General features: G+C 39.7%; 1 protein-coding gene across 4 annotated transcripts in view; it reads left to right on the forward strand.

Annotated features, from left to right (window-relative positions):
- The window catches only part of Nek7 (NIMA-related kinase 7), a 129849-nt gene extending 110286 nt beyond the window's left edge, over nucleotides 1-19563 (forward strand). For all 4 annotated transcript variants that reach the window (XM_013017448.1, XM_013017447.1, XM_013017446.1 and 1 more), the window contains exons 9-10: nucleotides 3079-3192; nucleotides 16701-19563. In XM_013017448.1, the coding sequence (XP_012872902.1) occupies nucleotides 3079-3192; nucleotides 16701-16811 (225 nt within the window). In that variant the 3' untranslated portion in view covers nucleotides 16812-19563. The remainder of the gene's footprint in view (nucleotides 1-3078; nucleotides 3193-16700) is intronic.
- The last annotated feature ends 2309 nt before the right edge of the window (nucleotides 19564-21872 follow it).

Consider the following 21872-nt stretch of genomic DNA (forward strand, 5'->3'; position numbering starts at 1 on the left):
ATGAACACCTCTCATACCATTTTATAGAGCAACAGCATTGAAGAGTATCTCAAGTTAGTGACTATTGTTTTCTTATTTTATCAGCTGGCAGGAAAACAGATTGATCCAAAGCTATTAAATGAAATTAATCTACCCTTATTTTAATAAAATGAATATGCCCAGTAAGTTCAACAATATCTCAGTAAGGAAATATAATGTGGATAGGGAGAAACCAGAGTATTTTTTTTTGTTTGTTTCTTTGTCCTTGTGACTTAAGTGAGTAGAAAAAGAGATCATCAGTTTTCACAGTGCCACCATTACTTGGAAGTGGGAGGTGCCTTTTCTAATTTATATTATGATCTTTTGTTGTTTTGCTGATTGCAGATTCCAGTTAATTTCAGGCAGCTGAGATTGTTTATAGTCTTCCTACTAATGTCACTAATGACTACTCCAAATCAAAGCATGATTGCTCAAGTAAAATCTTCTCCATTTTCTTTATTGAATTTTGTGAAATGGGGATGTGACAAAATGATTTTCATTTACAAATGGAATGAAAAGGTATTTTCACTCACTGTCTTATATTCTTCGAATTGGTGTTGTGTTGAAAGAATCAGCTTGATAATACAGTTCCTCTAATTTTAAAATTGGTCATTTTGTATGTCTCAGATGTTTACCTGTTTGGTAACATTGGAGTCCTTTAGGCTATAAGCTAATATATCCAAATGACATTTTTTTCATTTAAATACCTAAAAGAAAGTGATAAGTTCCCAATAATAAGATTAAGTTTATCAATAAAAATTACTGAGTTGAGCTGATTAGTGTTTGGGGGGAAAGATTGCATAATGCTTTTAGGGCTAGCAAACTTAGTCAAAATTGGGAGTAAATTTGTCTTTGAGAGACAAGGTCCAATTTTTATCCACTGTTAAACTGATCATTAATGTAAAAGTTACTTCTTTGGCCATTTCTACATTCATGAGTTGTGTATTTTCATGATTCTAGTGGAAGTCTCATGCTAACAATAGTTTCACCTTAAAGCATTTTCTCAACTCCTCTATGCAAGAACTAGAATTTGTATAAAGATATAATTTATGTGCTATATCTTTTCATTACATTTGAATGTAATGTTAATAGAAATATCTGTTGATGTAGCTTTAAAATATTGCCCATAACATCATATAGATTTTTTTTTATATTGTAACCTACTAAGAGATTTCCGCTAACAATGAAGAGTAGGGAGCTTTTTCTGAAAACGTATTTTAAACTCAGAAAATTAGACTTTCAAATAGTTCTGAAACCTTTATTTAAAAAAAAAAAACCCTAGCAGTGCAGTTTTAATTGATATGCAACAAAGTAGACTTTACTAATTAAAATCAAGACGCTGAGCTTTTGCTACACGGACCTTTACATGGAAAAGTGGGTTTTACACATTTCCTTTATTGTTCGGCGCAGCAATTGCATCCTTCCAGGGTTGTAGGTTGGTGGCTTACAGTTCAAAAAAAAAGAGAGCTGCCACCAGCCCCGAAGACAGACAGTGGGCTTTCGTCCCTCCGACACCCCCAGAATACTAATCAGGAAAGTCAGACCCTGGAGGTCAGGGAGCAAGTCAATCATTCTAGCGATCGTCTCAGTGTGGAGGATCAAATTAGCCTGAAAAATTCAGCTGCTGGGAGGAGAGGGCGAGCAGCTGTCAGGGGCAGCATCGAGATGCACTAATGAACCAGATGAATAGTGCAAAAGCTTGAAAATAAAAACAGGACAGTTGACATTTTTCATCTGTCAAAGCAGGAGATGCATGAAAATATACTATTCCTGTTTAACTCCTTAGGGGACATTCAGGGTTTTTTTTTTTAACACTCTGCAGTATTGAGACAAAAGTAGTATAATGAACTCCTAGCATATGATAATGAATATGTGTATATTACTTAAGGTTTTTACAAAGTAAGGGGATTATAGTTTATATACACAACATATTTTTAAAAATGGTACTTCGAACGTTCTATTTATTATGAATTTTGAATTTTAAAATATTATAGTTCCTTCTTTAGAAGTTTGCTCTTTGGTAGTGTGTTTTTTTGTTTGGGGAGAGATTTAAATTTCTTTTTATTGCTTTTCTTGCCATGTGGAACAACTGTTCCTTGGTGGTTCTGTATAGGTTTCTGTAGGTTTTATATTAGCTATAGGCTAGTCGCCAGTTCATTGAGCTGCTTTCCAGGCCTGGGTTGCTGTGCCTGTTCTCCTGGCCAGGGTTCTGAAGGAGTTAAACCCTGTCTGGAGCACAGAAGACAGATGAGAGCCATTTTCAGCTTGTCCTGTCCCCACTGACGCTCACTGAGTAGCACAGCACGGACCAGCGTGTTTCACCCACACTCTGCCTGTCTGGGGAATGTACACATTGTCCTTCCAAAATCAAACTTATTAGCACATGTAGAAAAGGGTGACTGGCTTTGGGCCGCCTGGCGCTCCATGTTGGATCCTTGGTTGCTGCGGTTCAAAGATTCAGAAGGTTCTGAACAGGATGTGAACATTTTAAATTGAATTTTTTAGTTTGTAACCCTGCTTACCACAGCATTTGCTTGAACTTTAAATGTCAAGTTAGGACCTTGTCTTAAAATAAATTTAAATTCAATAATGTCTGTTTTTAAATGTTGTTCATCCTCTGAGTCATGTTTTTCTGCATAAGAGTCTCATTTGGATGCCTTGAATTATACCTATGTGACTTGTAGACTTCTTGAACATATTTAGTGTTTTTGAGACATTGTCAAAGAAGTTCTAATTCATTGTTAACTATTTGAGGTCAGTTATAATATTCAAATTTCTTCTCCCCCCCTCTCAAAATAACCTTTCCCACAGAATATATGCTTAAATATGTCTTCATTTTAGGGAATTTTTAAATGTTGCAAAAATTATATAACCAAAGTTGAAAAAACATTCTTCGTACTTCATAATCCTCAGAAAAGGATTTGCTTGAAAATTAAAATGACCAGATAGCTTTATTTAACGTATTTATAATTATTTGCCACCCCAGTGTAATATACTTGCTGAAATTACCGTGTTGAGTTACTGTGTCACTCTATCAGTTTCATTGGGGATGTTTTTCAGATGGCTGCACTACAGAGTCCTTTCTATGGTGACAAGATGAATTTATACTCACTGTGTAAGAAGATAGAGCAGTGCGACTACCCGCCTCTGCCTTCAGATCACTACTCAGAGGAAGTAAGTCGCACTCAGTCCATGTGTCTCTTGTTCGCTTTACAGTGTTCATGTTTGGTTACAGAATTTGACCTTACCCCAGAAATTCGGTGACTAGCACACATGAGGGAAGCAGCACTTTCAGTTTCCTGCTGCAAGTTGGCTGGCATCTTCATGAGAAGTGGACACAATGCAACATGTGACATGAAACTGGTCACGTCCTAGGTGTGATGGGAATAGTGGCTGGCTACAGTGGACGGGTCAGAGAAGGGACTGGCCAGTGCCCACTTCCAGGCTCTGGTTACTGAGCATGTCCGGTGACCCTGACATCGCCCCGGGTGACCCCTCTCTGCATGCCCTCATTCTCACCATCCAGACCAGCCGACATTACAGCCCTCTGGTGTAGTAGAGCTCCCCTCCCATCCGTGTTTTCAGAATTTTGAAACACACATCTTTGAGCCCCCTGTCTTAACCTTGTACTTTTAAGTTTTGTTCTTCCCCTTTGATGATACCTGTCCTCTGCCTTAATGCAGCAGTCAGTACCATAGATAAGCAGGTTGAGGCTAGCTATGGATAGAACAGAATTTTTCAACATTTCTGAGATCTGAATCCTTGCTTGCCTTGGTAACCCACTTAAAGGACTTGTTTGGGCACTAGCCAGGATCCAGTTCTCCATTGAATAAAGCATCTCTGGTCTTACCCTAACATATCCTGATTGCATCTGTATTTATGGAGGAAGCATACAGAAATGGACTCTCAGGTCAACTAAGATGTGGTCACTTAAGTTCTTTTTGGACTGTGTATCTGGGCCCCACCCAGAGAAAGCAGTGTCTCTCATTAGGACATCTCACCTTATGAGCAACAGATATTTTGCCCCAGGAACATGGAAAGGAGCAAAGGAAAATGCAAAACAGTTAGAATGTTCATTTATTAGGTAATCCTGTCAGTCTTTCTATTATGAAAGAAATGAACCAGCATCTGGTCTTAGTATTGTGTAGGGAAATTTCAGTCTGTGTAACTTGAATAATAAATATCTCCAAAGAATTTTTTTAAACCATATTTAAAGCATTTCTGTTTCGTATGTTTTCTTCTTATAGTTTTGATACTGATAATCAATGATGCCTAGTTTATTGCCTCATGGCATTTGTATTTAGGTAATTAGAATCCACTCTTAAAAGGCAGCAGTGGTAATTTAGAGGTATTATCTTTATTTGGTGTTAATGCTCTTATGTTAGCCATTTTTAATTACTATTTTGGGTATAGAATATAAATATGGCATTTCACAAAACCAACTTCAGAACTCTCAGCCCAGAAATAGAGTAGGGTGTGAACAATAATGCAAAATGATAGCAAGAATGTCAGGGGCCTTTCTTTGTTGTGTCATTCATGCTGTCTTCTTTTTTCCATGAAGCACATGAATATTTCACATATCTGCATCCTCATCCCCTATTCTTCTTGACTAATTTTCAGACTGTCTGAATTTGCATTTCACATGGTAGCTGATTAGGAGATGCGGAGTGCAGCAGTGAGGCCTCAGCAGGCGGTTACCATGGTGACCTTCAGCAGGATTTTAATGATGATACCACTAGTGGTTCGTTGAAGTCGGCCTGCCTGCAGGGCTACTTCACTGCAGCTAAGTGTGAAGTTGGAGATGCGGATTCTCAGCCAAGGGGCAAATATCAAAGTCTGGCCCAGATATAAGGTCTTCGGGTTGGGAAAGGAAAATAGATTCCACTTTTTACTTTGCTCTGTAGAGTTACCCATTTTTAAAAGAGCTATAAAGCAAAGCACATATGGTGTACATTCCAAAAATGAGTGTGCTCCCTTGTATTGGTAAAATTTATTGCCAAGCCCTGATGAAATAGAATGCTACACTATCTAATAATAGGTAAACAGGAAGTAATTTTTACTCAAGAATGAATATGAAAAATATGCAGACTGTATAACAGTGTTTCTTTAATCTGATCAGTTATGTAGAAGAGATCTCAGAACAAAAGCTTTGAAATGCAGATCTGCTAATAAACGTTTTTTTTTCCTTAAGTAGAAGCTCAATTTGTCAAATAATTATTCAGAGTTCATTGTAGCAACTAAAACCTGAGCAGATTTGTTGTTGACATAATGATGTCTTAAGTTTTTTTTTTTAAATAAGGTAGGCTCCATAGATACTTTGTTTTAAAATCACAATTTGAGTTTAATTTGTTAGTATAGCAAAATACAGGAATCAATGAAAAGCAAAGCCCATTTTTTTGCAATAGTGAACTTTTAATTAAAAGGTCAGAGAAGCATCCATTTTATAGCCAAAATGGCAAGGCATTGTAACTGAAAAATAAAAGTAGTAAGTAAATTAATGTTGCAAATATATATTTGAGGTCTTGACAGATTTACTTAGCTACTGTTAAACTTCTTAAGGCTCCTGTTCGGAATACTTTGAAGTAAACATTTCATAAGAACCTGAGCTATGAGACTGGGAAGGTGGCTCAGTGGTAGAGTGCTTGCCTTGCATGCATGAGGCCCTGGGTTCGATTCCTTAGCACCACATAAACAGAAAGAGCCAGAAGTGATGCTGTGGCTCAAGTGGTAGAGTACTAACCTTGGGCTGAAGAGCGGAGAGACAGTGCCCAGGCCCAGAGTTCAACCCCCCCCCCCAAAAAAAAAAAAAAAGAACCTGAGCTATGTCTGCCAAGTCAGCCTTAGTAGATAGGAGTCTTAAGGAAGCCTACATTCTATACAGTCATTTTGTAAGAACTCATGAGAAATTTTAGAAGCTCATAACTTTCCAAATTTCTTACATTATTGTCTAAAACAAAAGCACTGCTTAGTTTTAAAAACCTGTATGTCAGATCTTTCCTTTTGAATTACGCTGTTAGGATATACACATGATTAGGGCTCTAGATTAAAATATTTCACCTACATATGAAGGCTTTTAGGAAATACATATTTTTTGACTTATAATAATTTCACTATAGCTTTGTGTGTGTGCACACATGCGTGCACGCCAAATTCTTTTTATTTATTTATTTTTATTTTGGTCAGTTGTGGGGCTTGAACTCTGGGCCTGAGTGCTGTCCCTCAGCTCTTCAGCTCAAGGTTAGCACTCTACCACTTGAGCCAGAGAACCACTTCTAGTTTTCTGGTGGTTTATTGGAGATAGGAGTCTCATGGACTTTGCTGCCTGGGCTGGCTTTGAACCGTGATCCTCAGATCTCAGCCTCCTGAATAGCTAGAATTACTGGCGTGAGCCACCAGTGTCCGGCTAAATTCATTCCTTTTTAAGTTATGAGTTCATCCATGTACCAGTATCAAACTACTATACTGAATAAGAATTTTGGGTTGAAAGCAGATGCCTTCCCTAAGATATCTCTGTGTAACTTAAATGCGTTGGTGGTTAGAAGGGACTGTATGTTAGTAACTGAAAGTCAAAGGACAATTCTTTCTCTCCCTTCATTCTCCAATTCAAGTTCTAGTAGAAGTTCCAGGAATCTCATGCTTTCCTAGTTCTTGTTTCCTCTTTCTGAAGATCTGCCCTGTTCTTTATGAGGTAAATTCACCCTTCTTCTTTGCAACCCAGTGTGACAGTCAGCTCCCTTAGACCCGTCCCTGGCCCTCTGTTCTGCTGTTCTTTCTCAGCACACTTGTTCCCTTCCACACGATCCAGCTTCTGCCCCCAGCTTCTGTTGGTTCTGTATCTCCGCAGCCTGATCAATTTAAAAAAGTTGGGCCACTAATTGAGGAGGAGTGAGATTCAAGGAACATATTTTTAAAAAGTGAATGACCTAATCAGTGCCAATTTGAATGAGAGAAAGTTCTCCAAAGGACTATGTAGGAAAGCATAAATTACTCAAGAGATACGGTTGAAGATGTGAAGTTTTCTTTTGCCAGTATCATGCGTTGTATGATTTTTATTCTTTTGCATAAGTGTTTTCATAAGAAATGTCCATGGACAATTACTGGAAATTAGGACAGAGCATTTTCCTTCTTTAAAGCGGGACTGGGATGGTCATCCCAGTGTTGTATTTATTCTGTAAATCATGCCATGAGAGCACTAGTTTAAAAAAAAAAATTCAATAGGTTTGGAAGAAAATTCTGAAAAGTCGAGAACAGAGTTTGCGGATGAGCACATAAAAGATGGCAATGAAAATGGAGTAGAAGGGTGGACTTGGTTTGCGACACCAGAACAGGGGAATATTAAGTTGAAGGCTGCAAAACTGTGCTCTGCATGGGAAAACTTTGAGCGCCTATAACACCTTGGAAAACTGGCGAACACTTCTTCGTAATGAAGAGGACATTCCCTACAGCATTTATGGATCTGAGTCGTTGTTGTGTCCCTCCTCTTTCACGCAGTTAGAGAACAGAGGCAGGAGAACAAGGTTTTTCCTTCTTCTCTGGCAACATGGCGCAGGAACGCAGCCCCACAGTGTCCTCCTGCTGCTGCTTGCTAGTGTGCAAGCCCTCAGCATTGCCTCGTCATTCCTGAAGCAGAAATCTAATACAAAGATGAAGAACGGTAGCGGCTCTCCTGCACTTGATTATATATTGATGATAATAATAAATGTTTAACTGAACTAAACTGATTTCAGCTATGTCTTAAGTCATTGGAGAGAGTATGATGTAGTTATGTGCCTTTGATCAAACTAATTCCAGATTTTTTTTTTCAGCTTTTGAAGTCATGATTTTCTTTCACCCGTATCACTGGGTTTTGGTTCAAGAAGGGTGGTGGCCTTGTTCCCATTCTACATGGGGGCAAGTCGAGATGCATTCAGTCTGAGGACAAGTGCCAGCCTCAGGATCCGCAGGCTCGTGCCTCCCTCCCTGCCTGTGCCACACGCAGGGCCGCAGGGTCAGAGGGGACCCGCGGGGGTCTGTCACCAAGCTAACCGTACGGTAGAGTACCAGCTCCTGCACCGCAGTGTCTGCCAGGCGGCCCCTGCCATGGAGGTGACGCAGTGAGGGCCGAGGCACAGTCAGGCACCTTGGGACCAAGTAACAGTTAAGGGCGGGCGGGACTGGGCACACAGGCTCCTCAAGGAAGGCATCAGAGAGCAATACACGGAGCAAAATGCCATTGCTTGTTGTAATTTTACCTGTGTTTTCATGTCCCAAATGTTTATTATTAAGGAAAGGAAAATGCCGTATCAAGCCTGTAAAAATTATGACTGATTTTTTTTTTAACCTGACATTTTTTTTAATTCAGAAAATGGTTCGAGAAATTTGAGTCAGTGACAAAAATGTGGCCTTTATCTTTTGGCTTATGAGGGAATCACTTTAGAATAAAGCCAGATAAATGAGAAAAAGCGAGGTGGGAATGGCAGAGACAGATTATTTTTCCAGTTTTTGAAGTTAAGGTAACTTTAAAAAACTTTCTGTCTAAATTCTTCCATAGTTGCTAGACTCTCATATGTTGATAGAACTATATGAATTCCCTAGAATTGTTACTGGAAATTACCTTGTGTTTACTTAAGTTGGTGCTGGAAAGTTCTTCCTAATATATTATTTCAAGGACATTTAAATGAAGTACATTTTATTTACTATATGGCACAAATACCACTTGAAGGTAAAACTATTGATGTTTCTATAGCATTTGTAATTGTGCAGTCAAATGCCAAGTGAGGTAAGAAAATTTTACTTCTAAAATGTGCAGTTGTACTTATTATTTATTAAAATTAGCACCCAGCATTGTGTCAAACACTGTGAACATTTGAGTTTTCTTGCTAAATCATTTTATTAAGTTTGGTATTCTTATCACATAAGTCTAATTGGCTGCTATACTAAAAATTGCCATGTAAGATTAGGTCTTTAAATTATGAACGTTCCATTTTTGTTTAAAAAATATATTAAGTAGTCCCTTTGTTCACCCGCGCTTCTGACGTGACAATGGAGACTTGCTCCTTAAAGATACAAATCCAAGCCGACTCCCTGCATTTCACACATCCTGTGGGATCCGATAAAACATGCAACTTTCTGTAAGACTTTGAGTTTTTAAAAGACAGTGAGTGATCTTCAGTTGTGAAATATAGACATTACATTACCTTCTATCTGTGTAGGACTACTTCTTCCTTTTCCCTCTTCCCCCAAGCCTATCACTAGTGACACGTTAGTGTGCAGCTTAGATACACCTAATCATTTTGTATAAATATCTAAAGCTCCAAAATATAGCACACTTTAATGCATTAGACCCACTTTGGGGGCGCTAAAATATGTCCTTGGGTAGATGGAAATTGGATATATCTGGGAGGCTGATATAACATAATTGGTCTCAGAGGGATTAAGATGGGGTGAAAAAGAAACAGTACAGTAGCACTAGTCTTTATTATTCTATTGAGAGTTGTGCTAGTGACCTAGAGCTATAATGCACAAAGAGCCGTATTGTTATTACCTGTACGTGACTGAACTTGATCTATAATTGGGTTATCACCCTGACAACAATGACTCTTAACAGTCTCTTTAATATTTCTGGTTTTGACCTATGTTTTTTTTTAGAAATATGCAGATCCAAATATATTACTGTTATCTGATTTATTGAAAAATTATTTTTAAGCTTGTAGAAATCTTACAAAGACTGTTTTAGTTTTAGTTTATAATATTTTACTTACTTGTTTCTCTGTGTTGCCTTTTTACTACCTCTGAAGCACCTGAATTATGCAGTTTTATCTGATTTTGGAAAGGCTGTTGAATATGCAACCTTTATTTCTGCTTATTTTAACAAGTTCCATAGGATACTTAAAAAAAATAAAGTACATGTAATTTACCAACAAGCAGGAGCTAGCACAACATAAATAAAATTTCTAAGACAATATAAACCATGAGATACTTTTTTATTTGCTCTTTTTTAATACATGTTGTAATGCCATGGACATGAACATTGCTTCTATATTTTAAAGTAACAAATAGAAAGCTATATGCCACAATTCCAGCACAGCAGAAATTTTCAGCAAATGATTGCCTAACATTCTTAGAAACTGAAACCTGAGATAAAATGAGAGAATTTTAACTTTATTACTTAACATCTTTTTCTTAAGCACAGTTAATAATAATATAATCCTTGCAACTTCATTATAAATATTGGATAATTTGATTTTTAAAGTAATGTGGCTTCTTCCAGAGCTCTGTAGAAACTTTAAGAACATCTAAAACAGTAATGAGGGAGATTGCTAGCATAATTTCATTTTGATGATTTAAAATTTGACTTTGATAGGAAAGTTAGTCATTTCTAATTTTTATAAGGTCTGTATAAGTGGGTTTTTGTTTGTTTTATGGTACTGGGGATTGCACTCAGGGCCTTATGCATGCAGGTAAGTGCTCTACCATCAAGGAATACCCTATACCCTTGTAATACACATTTATAATCTAGAATGAGGACATTGTTCATGTTAAAATCCATACACATTTTGTTTGGAGGGAGTTAATGCCACTTTAATGAATGAGGTACTAGCAGTGACATTAAAATTGTCACACAAAAACACTTGGATGTTTGTGTCCCATCTCTTGTGGATAAAGTAGGCCTTTCTCTATTTCATCAGTTTTGTGGAGCCCTAGACAAATTCTGTTGGTTTGTGCTTCGACCAGCTGATGCGGAGCTGACATCTTTTGAGAATTAGCCCAGCAGTCTGCCCTCCACTGTGTGGAAAGGCTTCCACATTTGTGCAGAGGTGGCCATGAGGAAACCTGCAGACCAACTTAAGAGTTTTCCTCTGGCAGTATATCATAGTATCCAAAAACTCTGAATTTGAAAGTAAATTGTTTTGTTTCATATCTGAGCCCTGGTCTTTTAACCACAGGAACATTGCTATGCTGTAAAATTGTAGGAGTAGCTCCCACCCGTGGAATTGTCATGAAAACTAGAGTAAGCTCAATTGTGTGAAAATGTGTAGTAAGGTTCATCAGTGTTGGTTTTGAGTAAATCCTTTTCTCTCTGATCTATCAGCATGTATTGGAAGTCCAGAGTTACATTATAAAACAAAAGTGTTGGCTTTTGATCTGAAAATATTCTAGGATCTGTATTTTCACTGATCCATTGGAGGTTTAGAAATATGAATAATTCTGTAGCACATCTAAGTCAAAGTCAGCCTCTGGAAGTATCTACCAGCTCCAAAAAGTTCATCCCTAAACAACCAAATGATTTTAGTAGTTATCTAACAACCTAACAACCTAGCTGGCAAAGTTTCTATAATTAGTGAATGCTGAGCTCTATCAAAACATTCCTTGGTTTATCTTATCGAGGTGCCTCTTTTATGAGCTTCTTCATCATGATATGGAAAAAGTGACTCATCTAAAAGTGTTGTTATAACTTTTTATAATTTGAAAGAGGAAGGGATAAGGTGTGACCATGTTTATATACCTTTAATTCTTCATCTAACAAAAGACTACATATGGATCCACATTAATTTGCATTTTCAACCAAATTGATAAAGCCTTAGTTTATGGTGGTTCATGCATCAAATAATTTGTTGTTGTTGTTGTTTTGTTTCCTATGCCAAAAGCCTACTGCAGATGATTTTCCCCTAGGTCAGTTTAAGTCTATTTTTGGAACAACCAGTATTTGGGTGGATATATATGCCAAAGAAAAATCCATTGAATTGAGAACTAAGCCTATGTAAATCTCTGTATAATTTCAAATCCACTGTTTTTCTTTTTGCAAAGATTTGTGATGACTTATAGCAAAATTAGAACAGGAAATAGAAAAGAGAAACAGAGACAGAGGAGTGTATGTGAGCCAGTGGTAGAGTGGCATACAGATCCCTGTCCTGACGGCTCACAGAAGCCACAGCTGAGGTTCTCATTTGGTTAACTGCTTCCTTTGTATCACAGAGCAAAAAGAAACAGCACAAGAAATAGCAACTCCTCAGCCAAAAGAACATTTTTTTTCCTACTGTTAAGACAAAATATCTCAGGTCAGAGTCTCTGAGTAATGTGTCAGAGTCCCTAACAGCAATTTTCTCCAGACGTCAAAGTCATAGTTGATAGAATCAAAAACAAGCATTAAAGCAGTTTAGAAAGGTGATTTGCCAGGACAGTAAACTTCTATATTGCTAGTATGTGTCCTTGTGGTAATCTGTTGAGTAAGACACAGAACTTAGATTGTCTGAAGTTGGAAAAAGCCATACTCTCTTTGCAAGTGCTTCATGGGACCTACCAGTGTTTAAAGTTATACAGTCTGTGACTGGGACCTGGCTTCTAATCTGTTGATTTGCTAGAGAGCATGAACAGAAAAGTTAGTTGCCACCTTACGTGACATTTGAGACACTTTGCTACTGGGTTTACCTGATGGAGGTAAACTGAGTCGAGTAAACCACACGAGAATTCACTTTTTTCACTCTTACCGTGACCATCTAGTAGTTGATACTTCCTGGTAGTAACTCATGTTACTACCTCAACCTGAGGGAGCAGAGATGATGTGAAATTCAGCCTGTTAGTTAGTGTTACAGGTCTCATTATGCATGTAGAGCTGTAGTAGTCATCACAAGGACCAAGACTAATGAGAATAAGCCAGCTCTCCACAATAAAATGGGAAAGGACCTGCACCAATAACTATTGACTTGGCTCAGGTTTTACTCGCTACTTTTTAACTGGTTCTTAGTTTCATCTGTGAATGAGATTGGTGTGGGGGATTACAGTGCTTTAGCAACGATTAAAAATGAAAGAATAGCTGGACATCAATGGCTCCTTCCTATAACCCTATCTACTGAGGCAGCTGAGATTGGAAGGCTGTGGTTCAAAGCCAGCCTAAGCAGAAAAGTCTCCAAAATAACCAGCGATAACCAGGACTGGACTGGAGGTAGCACTGCTCAGGTGGTTAGAGCTCCAACCCAGTGAGCCAGATGAGTGAGTGTGAGGTTCTGAGTTCAAACCCTTGTACCACCACCAATGAAAAATGCAGCAGCTAGCATGTTAAGATTCCTTGGAAATAAGAAATCTTTCTGTAATTAAGAGCGATATCTGCTCTTAAGGCCAAATGAATGTACAATACAAAATGATGTTAAATAAGGGCTTAGCAGCTTCTTTCTTGAGCTGTTACCAGTACCTGCATACAGTAGAGCTACAAAATTGATCTGATATGTATAACTTACTTGTCTACCTGTAGACAGAGAATTAACCCCTAAGTTCAGGAATTCCTATGTCTACCCTTATCTCAAAATGTCTGCATCTCCGGTGTGGCCCAGTTGCCACTCATGGTAGCCTTTTCTTCAAGGTCATTCACGAGTGTTCACGGAGGCACTCTTCTCCCGTTTACCCTGGCTGAAGGTGCCTCATCAATAATAGTTCTTGACTGAAATCTCGGGAATCTAGTTGAGTCTTCTGCTAGTTTTGGTTTCCTTTGAGTCTGTGTCCGACTGTATCAATAAAATGGGATCTGAAGCGAAGCTTTCCTGATCTCTCCCTCCTGGGCCTGTACGTATAGACTCTAAATTCCTTACATCTGTGTTTTCTTCTTCTTTCTCACGGCTCCTGCATCACTCAAGTCCTTGTCATTGCTGTCACCTACCGCACACTTAACTCTCTTGGGATGAGTACCTTTGGCCTGGCCTGTCTCCTCATCTTGGTCTCATTCCCACCACATGAGGTGTTAAGATTGCGTCGAGTCTCACACCTCGGCCCGAGGCCACCTCCATAAACCCCGTCCTGTGCCCTAAGCTCTAAGTTGCCCATTTACTCTTCAGACCAGCCAGTGAACACCGTGGCAAGCACAGTGGAGGCCACGAGGACGTAAATTCTGCAGGGCAGATCCCCTCCATGCACTTGGTGAGGTCAAAGGTGAGGCTGGGGATCCCACTCTGAGGGCGGCCTTGGGGCAGAGGAGAGGCATAAACACACATAGGTGGAATGTGGTTGCTCACACCTGTCGTCCCTGCAAAGCCAGCAGGAAGTAAGAGGCCCCTGACTGCAGTCCACATTACGGAGGCACAGCTAGGAGATTGCAGTTTGAGGCTGGCCCTGGGCAAAAAGGCTGAGACCCTAGCTGACAAATAGGTGGGGGCATGTGGCCTGTGCTACAGCTCCTGCCTAGCAAGCGCACGGCCCTGCATTCAAACCCCAGCTCTTGACCTGACTGGAAGTCATCTCACAGCACCCAGTGGAAAGTGGGGACGGCAGAGCTGGGAACAGGAGCTTGTGCGTCCATTTCTCACATCACAGGGCAGTGCAGGGGACGGATTGTGCTGCCGAAAAGCACAGTATGAAATGGAACGGGCTGAGGAAGGCCTGCTCGTCGGGAAGCTCTGTGCTGCGTGGGGCCCCTGTGCACCCTGGGGCCTGCAGTAAAGCTGTCAGCTGCGGAACAGAATCATAGTTCCGTAAGTGTAGACAGAAGAAGGTTTGGTGCCCACACATCACCTTTTAATCGCAGCTTTGCGGTTCACCTGGAGGTCTTCGGATGACTTCCTTGCTGTCCTGGGTACTTCTTCCTTCTGCTGGGTTGTACACTGTATAAGGGGAGGTGCTGTGTCTGCTTCATTTGTTGCTTTCTTCTTCTTTTTTTTTTTTGTCGGCCGTGGGGCTTGAACTCTGGGCCTGGGCACTGTCCCTCAGCTCTTCAGCTCTAGGCGAGCGCTCTACCACTTGAGCTACAGCGCCACTTCCGGTGGTTCATTGGAGATAGGAGTCTCACGGTCTCTCCTGCCTGGGCTGGTTTTGAACCGGAATCCTCAGATCTCAGCCTCCTGAGTAGCTAGTATTACAGGCGTGAGCCACCAGCGCCCGGCTGTTGCTTTATTCTTATCACCCAATAAAGTATCTGGTACATAAATAAACACTCCAAAGGAATTTCTCAGATGACCAGATGAGTGAGTGAGACAGGAAGAAAGGCTGGAAAGGACAGATGAGAGAAATAACGTCCTGCTCTTGCTCATCTGGAGGTGTCCATGCTGCCTTGCCTTCCTCTCTAAACAAAACATCTGATGACTTCGTAGGAAGTCACATTATCTTTCCCACTGCTTCCTGAATTGCGCATGGCTGGACACACTTACTTTTATTTCACCGGTAACATCCCAACCCCTGGATTCACATCAGCTCAGGACAGGGCATGAGGATCTCTGCCTAGGACTTTGTGCTGCTGCTGCCTGTCTCTGCCTAGGGCATGGAACACCTCCAGGCCCTGTCACTGGGTAGGAAATTACCACTCCTTGTGGTGAGTTTCCAAAGGTGTCACTGCAATAGAGCCATTAGCCTTTGTTCGGCTAGAATTGCACAGCTTAAGGAATTAGAGCTGGGAGACCTCCTACCTGGTCATCTGCTGCCACCTCACTGGTTAATAGATGAAGAAAGTGACTCCCAGAGCCAGTGACTCCTAGGAGCCCCCTGTCTCCTCACCAAAGCCAGCGTCTGGCAGGCTCCAGTGCCAGGTCTTGATCTCTGTCACGATGGCCTCTCTCCCCAGCTCTGGTCCCCTAACAGCAGTGCCAACAGCCTTCAGCCACTTTTCATCATTATTTTCACAAAACCTGTGGTAAGAATTGAGGACTGTGAACACGTGATGCTAATTTAATCATTAAGTGCTTATATACTTGCTGGAAAAAGCTAATACAAGTTTTCGTAATGTCTAATGATTCCTAAAGATGGAAACACGGGCAGAAGAACCCAAATAGGACTTGATCACAGTGTAAGGAAGAAAGTTTCCCTAAACTGATGGCAGTTAGAATTGAGAATAAACTCTGAACTGGTTTTTCTGCTATTGTTTTGTTTTGTGACAGTACTAGAATTTGAACTCACGACCTCATACTTGCTTGGCTGGTGCTTTACCAGTTGATCTCGCTAGTCTACCTTTTCACTTGTTATTTTGGATATGGAGTCTAACAAACTTTTCTGCTTTGGGCTGGCCTCAAGATGCAATCTTCCAGATCTCAGTCTCCAAAGCATCTAGAATTATAGGCCTGAACCACCAGTGCCAGCTACACCTTATACTTTTCTAATTGGTGGACCTGGACAAGAAGAGAAGATACTTTCTTGATTTACTGAAATGTGCCTTTTTATGACATAAGTAAACCTCAACTTTCTGGAATAAAGCCGGGATACTTAAATACTAATTCACACAGTGGAAGTCTAAAATAATATTTACAGTTAATGCTGCAGACAGTTTACTGCTTTAGTTTAGAGGAATAGTTTTCCTATATAAAATATAAAACCTTATACTCATAAATATGAACTGATTCATAATCAATGTATGTGCTAAATATCTACTCCTCTTGTCTCTTATGGAAATTTAAACTTAAAAGTCAAGGCTAAGACCCTCAGTTCTAGATCAAACTTATGCGTTTATGTCTTCAGTTAACTGGAGTCTAATAGGGAAACACCTGTTGTCTTTAGTTCTTGCTGTCCACTGAAAGCACCTGATTGTGGGAACTGCTTCTCCCTCGAGTTAATACCTCCGTGAACATGCCTCCTGGAACACTGAGCCAACTGTAAAATTATTGACAAGTAATCTTACAAGGGCATCCCTAGAAAGAGGAATATGTAATCAGAAAATATGCCTTCCTCATAAATAGATAACTGTTCAGAGCCCCGAGGTGTTGATTAAAGCTGTCCTGTTGCTTCCTCTCCAGCTCCGACAGTTAGTTAACATATGCATCAACCCGGACCCGGAGAAGCGGCCAGACGTCACCTACGTGTATGACGTGGCCAAGAGGATGCACGCGTGCACCGCGAGCAGCTGAGCGTGTGGCTCATGAGGAACGTAACCAAGACAACTTCAAGTATTTGTGCAAATCATACCTCCCCGTGTTTGTCTGCGTGTCAAGATTCATCCTTCAGAGTTAACGTGCTTCGAATCCTTAACCAGTTTTCAGATAAGCTTCATTTTGTACCAATCTGTATCACCTTCTGGTAAACCCCAAAATGGCTTCTGGATGATCAGATTGCATGGTAGAAAGTTAAGAGAAAGAAGATAGTGTTTTGTGCCTAAAAGTTTTTTAGCATTACTTGCCTTTTTCTGGTGGTAAATTGTGTGGAGATAGACCATCAGTGCCAAATAGGGAAGGTGCATTTTGGCCTTGCCCGGAGAGATTGGAAAGCTGAGGAAAAGGGTCTGAATGCCTGACTCCATTGCTTTGTAGTTGCTCATGGACATTGAGATAAACTTAATTATGAGCATGTGTGAATCTTCTTCTGAGTTCGAAGTATGTGTTTTTAGGGCTTAGCACTTAGCTTTTAAATATACTTCTTTTGCTAAATATAAACAAACTATTTGAGAACCATTAAAAATTTTTAGTTTATACATTCAAAGTGCAACTATTAAATGTGAAAAAATTTGGGGGTAAAATGTGAGTCAGACACTGAAGAGTCCTTTAATCACTTCAGTCTTAGCATTTAAATGGTACAAATGAATCCGTTTAAAAAGTGGTTAAGGATCCATTTGGCTGGTGTGATAGTAATTTTTAAGTTACACATTGCCTAAGGCCTTTTCTGTGTGTTTTTATTACGTTTGTACATTTGAAAAATAGTCTTTAAATAATCTTGCAGTACTATATTTCAATTTCTCTATGAGTCTAAATGCATTTTAAGTCATACTTGTATACAATAATGTAAGCATATGTTTTTATTCATAGATTTTATTGAAATTCTGATTCCTCTCCATAGAAAGTTTTTATATTCTTCAGTTACTTTCTTATTTATATTATGTGTGCATTTTAGCCATTTATGTTTCAGATTTTCTGAGAACATAATGCCCATCGAAATTGAAAATATTTTTTAAACTTTTTAAAATTTGGGTCACCCTGTATGTCTGTATTTTTGTCTTGTCCGAGAGGAAGCAAGGATGTGTGTTCCCATGTGCCTGTGAATGTGGATAGTCATCAACAGTGATTTTAGAAAAAGACACAGAGACTGGCCATTACTAATGGTAGCCAGCACTGTAATGAGAAGAAGGCTTTTTGGCAAAGCTTTGAGTGAAGTACTGTGTTTGCGCCTGAAGACGATGGGGAGGAGGATGTTTAATTTAGTTTAAGGAAACAGGCTGAGTATAGTAAATGCTGGAGCTGGGTTTTTCTGAGTGCCTTCATGCCATAGCCACCAGTCCCTCAGAGCTGTGAAACCCCAGGCCCGTGGCCGTCCCCGCGAAGGTCTGTGTGTGTCGCCAGCCCACCACATCCTGGGCCAGGGCACCCTGCCAGCGGGGGGCCTGGTCTTCACAGAGCTCATATCAGCCGCCATTACTGCAAGTGTTGTTTGTCCACGTAGTTTTGCATTTCCGCTTGCTCTAATGTGTAAACTTTAAGAATGTATAAATGGCAAAAGGTATAAAACCTTCTGTGTTTCACAGTTTTCCTGGTTCTATATGGATATCTGAAGGGTAATTTTATCTTGGACTAGGCAAAGGAAACCTGGCTGGTGTCTTTTATGGAGCTGTTTACCCTATTCTCATGACTCGGAACCTTCTTACTGAGCGCCAGTAGATTATACCCGGAAGGAAGAACCAATAGAATTGTTTCATGTTGACCATAATTGTCGTCATTTTAATATAATTGAGAGGAAATGTCCCTTTTCTTTGTCTTGAAGAATACATGGATGTAAAACTTATTAGCTTCACCCTTCACAGAGACTTCTCAGTGGAGATTTAAGCTATGCTTCCCTTTTCTATGAAGCTAGGTTCTACAAAGAAATAGCCAGGGAAAATTTAATTGTCAGGGAAATGTATTACTATTTTCTTCAAGTGGAAATTTTTTGTTTCAGTTACTGTATCTCCTTTTTAATCAGAATGTTCATATTTTCCCAAAGAAGCTATGGTGTAAAACCAAATTTAATTTACAATGGGATCATTTCAAAGAATTATGGATGTGATTAGCAGCTCTAGTCATTGTAATCACTGATAAGACACTCTTTGTGTTTCTAAGTAAATTTTACACTAAGTCAAACATTTGAGCTGATTGGAGAAGCAGTAGATGGAAAGGTCATCCTATTCCAAACCTGGGTTAGACATTGGTACCCAAAGACTTGGGGAGGTGTGAGGGACCGAGTCCTTTTCATGGAGGTTGAGGAGTGGTGAGTGTAGGGTGTGTCCCAGTATAAATAAAGGGCTCAGAAGTGTGCAATGATTATAAATGTAGTAGGTACTAAAGCCACTCCCTGCATGCTCCACCATTCTGCATAGGAGCTATCACATAACACCTTTCCTATAGCCATGTACTTCTGGTGTTGCTGTTGACACTTACTATGATATTTATTTAAACCAAAATGTTGTCACCACATTAAATGTTTATTCTTTAAAATGAATGTATTGTTTATAACCCACAAGCGCATAATTACTCTGTGCCTCATATTTCAATAGTACTGTAATACAAACTTCTTTTGTGAAAAACTTTTATTTTGTTAATGCTTTAAATACACATACAAAAAGATTCTGTTGTTAGTTTTGAAACTGTACAATATCCTAATATAAATTTATAAAAATAAAAGATGCATACTCTAGAATTTGAGTGTCTGTTTTTGAGTCTGCCAGGGTTTTGCTTACACACGTCCTGACAGGAACAGCTCTCACACATTTGCCTCCCTGTGGCCTGGGGACTGAGGCTGGAGCGGGTAGCAGAGCTCCTGCTGACTCTGACAGGGTGTTTTCAGCGTGAATTCTATAAGGTATACTTGTATATGCTTCTAGTCCCATCCATTCCTCATGATCTGCCAGTGAGTGCAAGAAGTTGGCTAAAAGTTAGAAAAGCAGTGTTCGCTTTCCAGTATTTGCCTTTTGAATTTAAAATGGAGGCAAAAGAGTTCTTGTCATGTAATGGTCTGCTAAAAGTATTGTGGCTGGCTTACATATTAAATGTTCTTTTCCCGTATTAGTAAACACTGAGCCTAAAGTGAGTGAGGAGGGGAAATCCGTCCAGCCCTCATAGCAGATAGTCCCACGTTGACAAACAGCTTGTTTCCTATGCTGTGATTCGATTAAGGAGCCATTGGTCTGACTCTGTGTGTGTGTGTGTGTGTGTGTGTGTGTGTGTGTGTGTGAGTGTAGGTGTACAATCATAATTGTAAAATAAATAGCAAACATAACCATTTGATGGTGTTTGGGACTAGTTACAAATTTTATCTCACAGGGACTTTTCTGCCCAGGCTTAAATCTTAAAAGATCTGATGAAGGGAAAATTTAGAGTTACAATTTGAAGCCATTGGCTTTGAGCAAATTATTTTCTTTTTTCTTTTATGTTTTATAATCTATAAGCAGTTGTGCAAAGGAGGTGCCATTTAACAAACAATTTATGAATACAATGTATCTTGATCAGCGGCACCCCCTTCGAGTAAATCATTTCCATCCGGAAATCATTGTGTCATCCATCCACTAGGTCTCTAATCCTTCCTGACTCATATGCAGAATAGCGATATAAATTTCTACCTGTGTAGTGGAAATACTTCAGATGGAGTCCTTACAAAATGTATTACAATGTCATCCATCAAAGGAATGCTTGATAAATGTGTCACTGCTTGCTAAGAGTAGAGGAGACCGCTTGTACCTGCCTTGTCTGTCTTCCAACCTCTTAGGCCTTATTCTCTATTCCAGTCCCACTGGTCTAGTTTTGCAAACGTCCCCAAGCTCTTTCTCATCATAGGGCCAGAATATTTAAATGGTTCTTCTCTCTGTACTGGGGGAGGGGAACCCCAAAATTCAGCTAATCCTAAATGTACTATTCCAGGAGTCACTCAGACAACATTCTGCTCCCTTACTGTTTATCTCCACTGCAGCCCAGTGAATACTTGTGCATCTGAGTAATACTCTGAAGAAATGATGATTAACTCTGGTCTTAAAGATGAAAAAGGATTCAAGTAAAGGAATGCAGGTAAGATCACCAAGCAGAGAAACAAACACCTGGGAGGCATGCAGGTGCGTTCACCTGGCAGAGAAAAACTGCCTGGCAGAGATCTTGAGCCAAAAGTGGCTTGCTTATCTGGGGGACAGAGGATGAGCAGAAGGGATGGTATATTAAAAGTTTAAGTAGAATTATTTCTTCATGAAAGATGGAAGACACCTGAAGGAAAGAAAGAAAATTCTAGACAGGAAGAGGGCTTGTTCTTATATGAGACAATTGACATAGTATGTACTAAATAATACTATTTGTAATACAATATCAATTCAGATCTTCTTAACCCAGGTCAAATGATATCTTAAGTTCATATGGGAAAAAATTTAAACAAAAATAGACTGAATTTGACCTATCAAAAGTGAGAAGTTTCCACAAAGCTACTTTAATTAAGGCAGGCTGATGTTAAGGAGGAATAGAAGGAGAGAGTAGTAGAACAGGGTTAAAAGGTTCAAACCTTTGCATCACAGGAACTTCATTCACATCAGAGAGATGACTTCGGCTTATGGTAAAACCTGTTTATGTTTTGCTAAATGAAAGGTATTGGTACAGCTTATAGGAAAGCCAACTTAACTAACTCATCCTGTATAGAAAAGTAAGTGCCAGGTGAGTCAATGGTGTGAACATTAAGGAGGAAAAACATAAGGAGAAAACTTAGAAAATGCAAAACTTTGTGAATGAGTTACATGTATATGACAGACGGACTGGTCAGGGTTCCAAAATGCCTGAATAGCAGTACTCTGCACCATCTCTGTGGAGATGATGAACAAAAGCAACAGGTGTGTAGCTGTCTCTTGAGGTGTGTGATCCAGAGAGAGTATTGAAAATCAACAAGAGCCATTGGAACATTCTAAGATCCAGAAAACTCAGGACAATAGCACTCAAAATATCCTGGTATCCAGCACCTCAGCTCCACAGCTGGAGAGC

Source organism: Dipodomys ordii, unplaced genomic scaffold, assembly GCF_000151885.1.
Source record: "Dipodomys ordii isolate 6190 unplaced genomic scaffold, Dord_2.0 Scaffold35, whole genome shotgun sequence".
Classification (NCBI taxonomy): Eukaryota; Metazoa; Chordata; class Mammalia; order Rodentia; family Heteromyidae; genus Dipodomys; species Dipodomys ordii.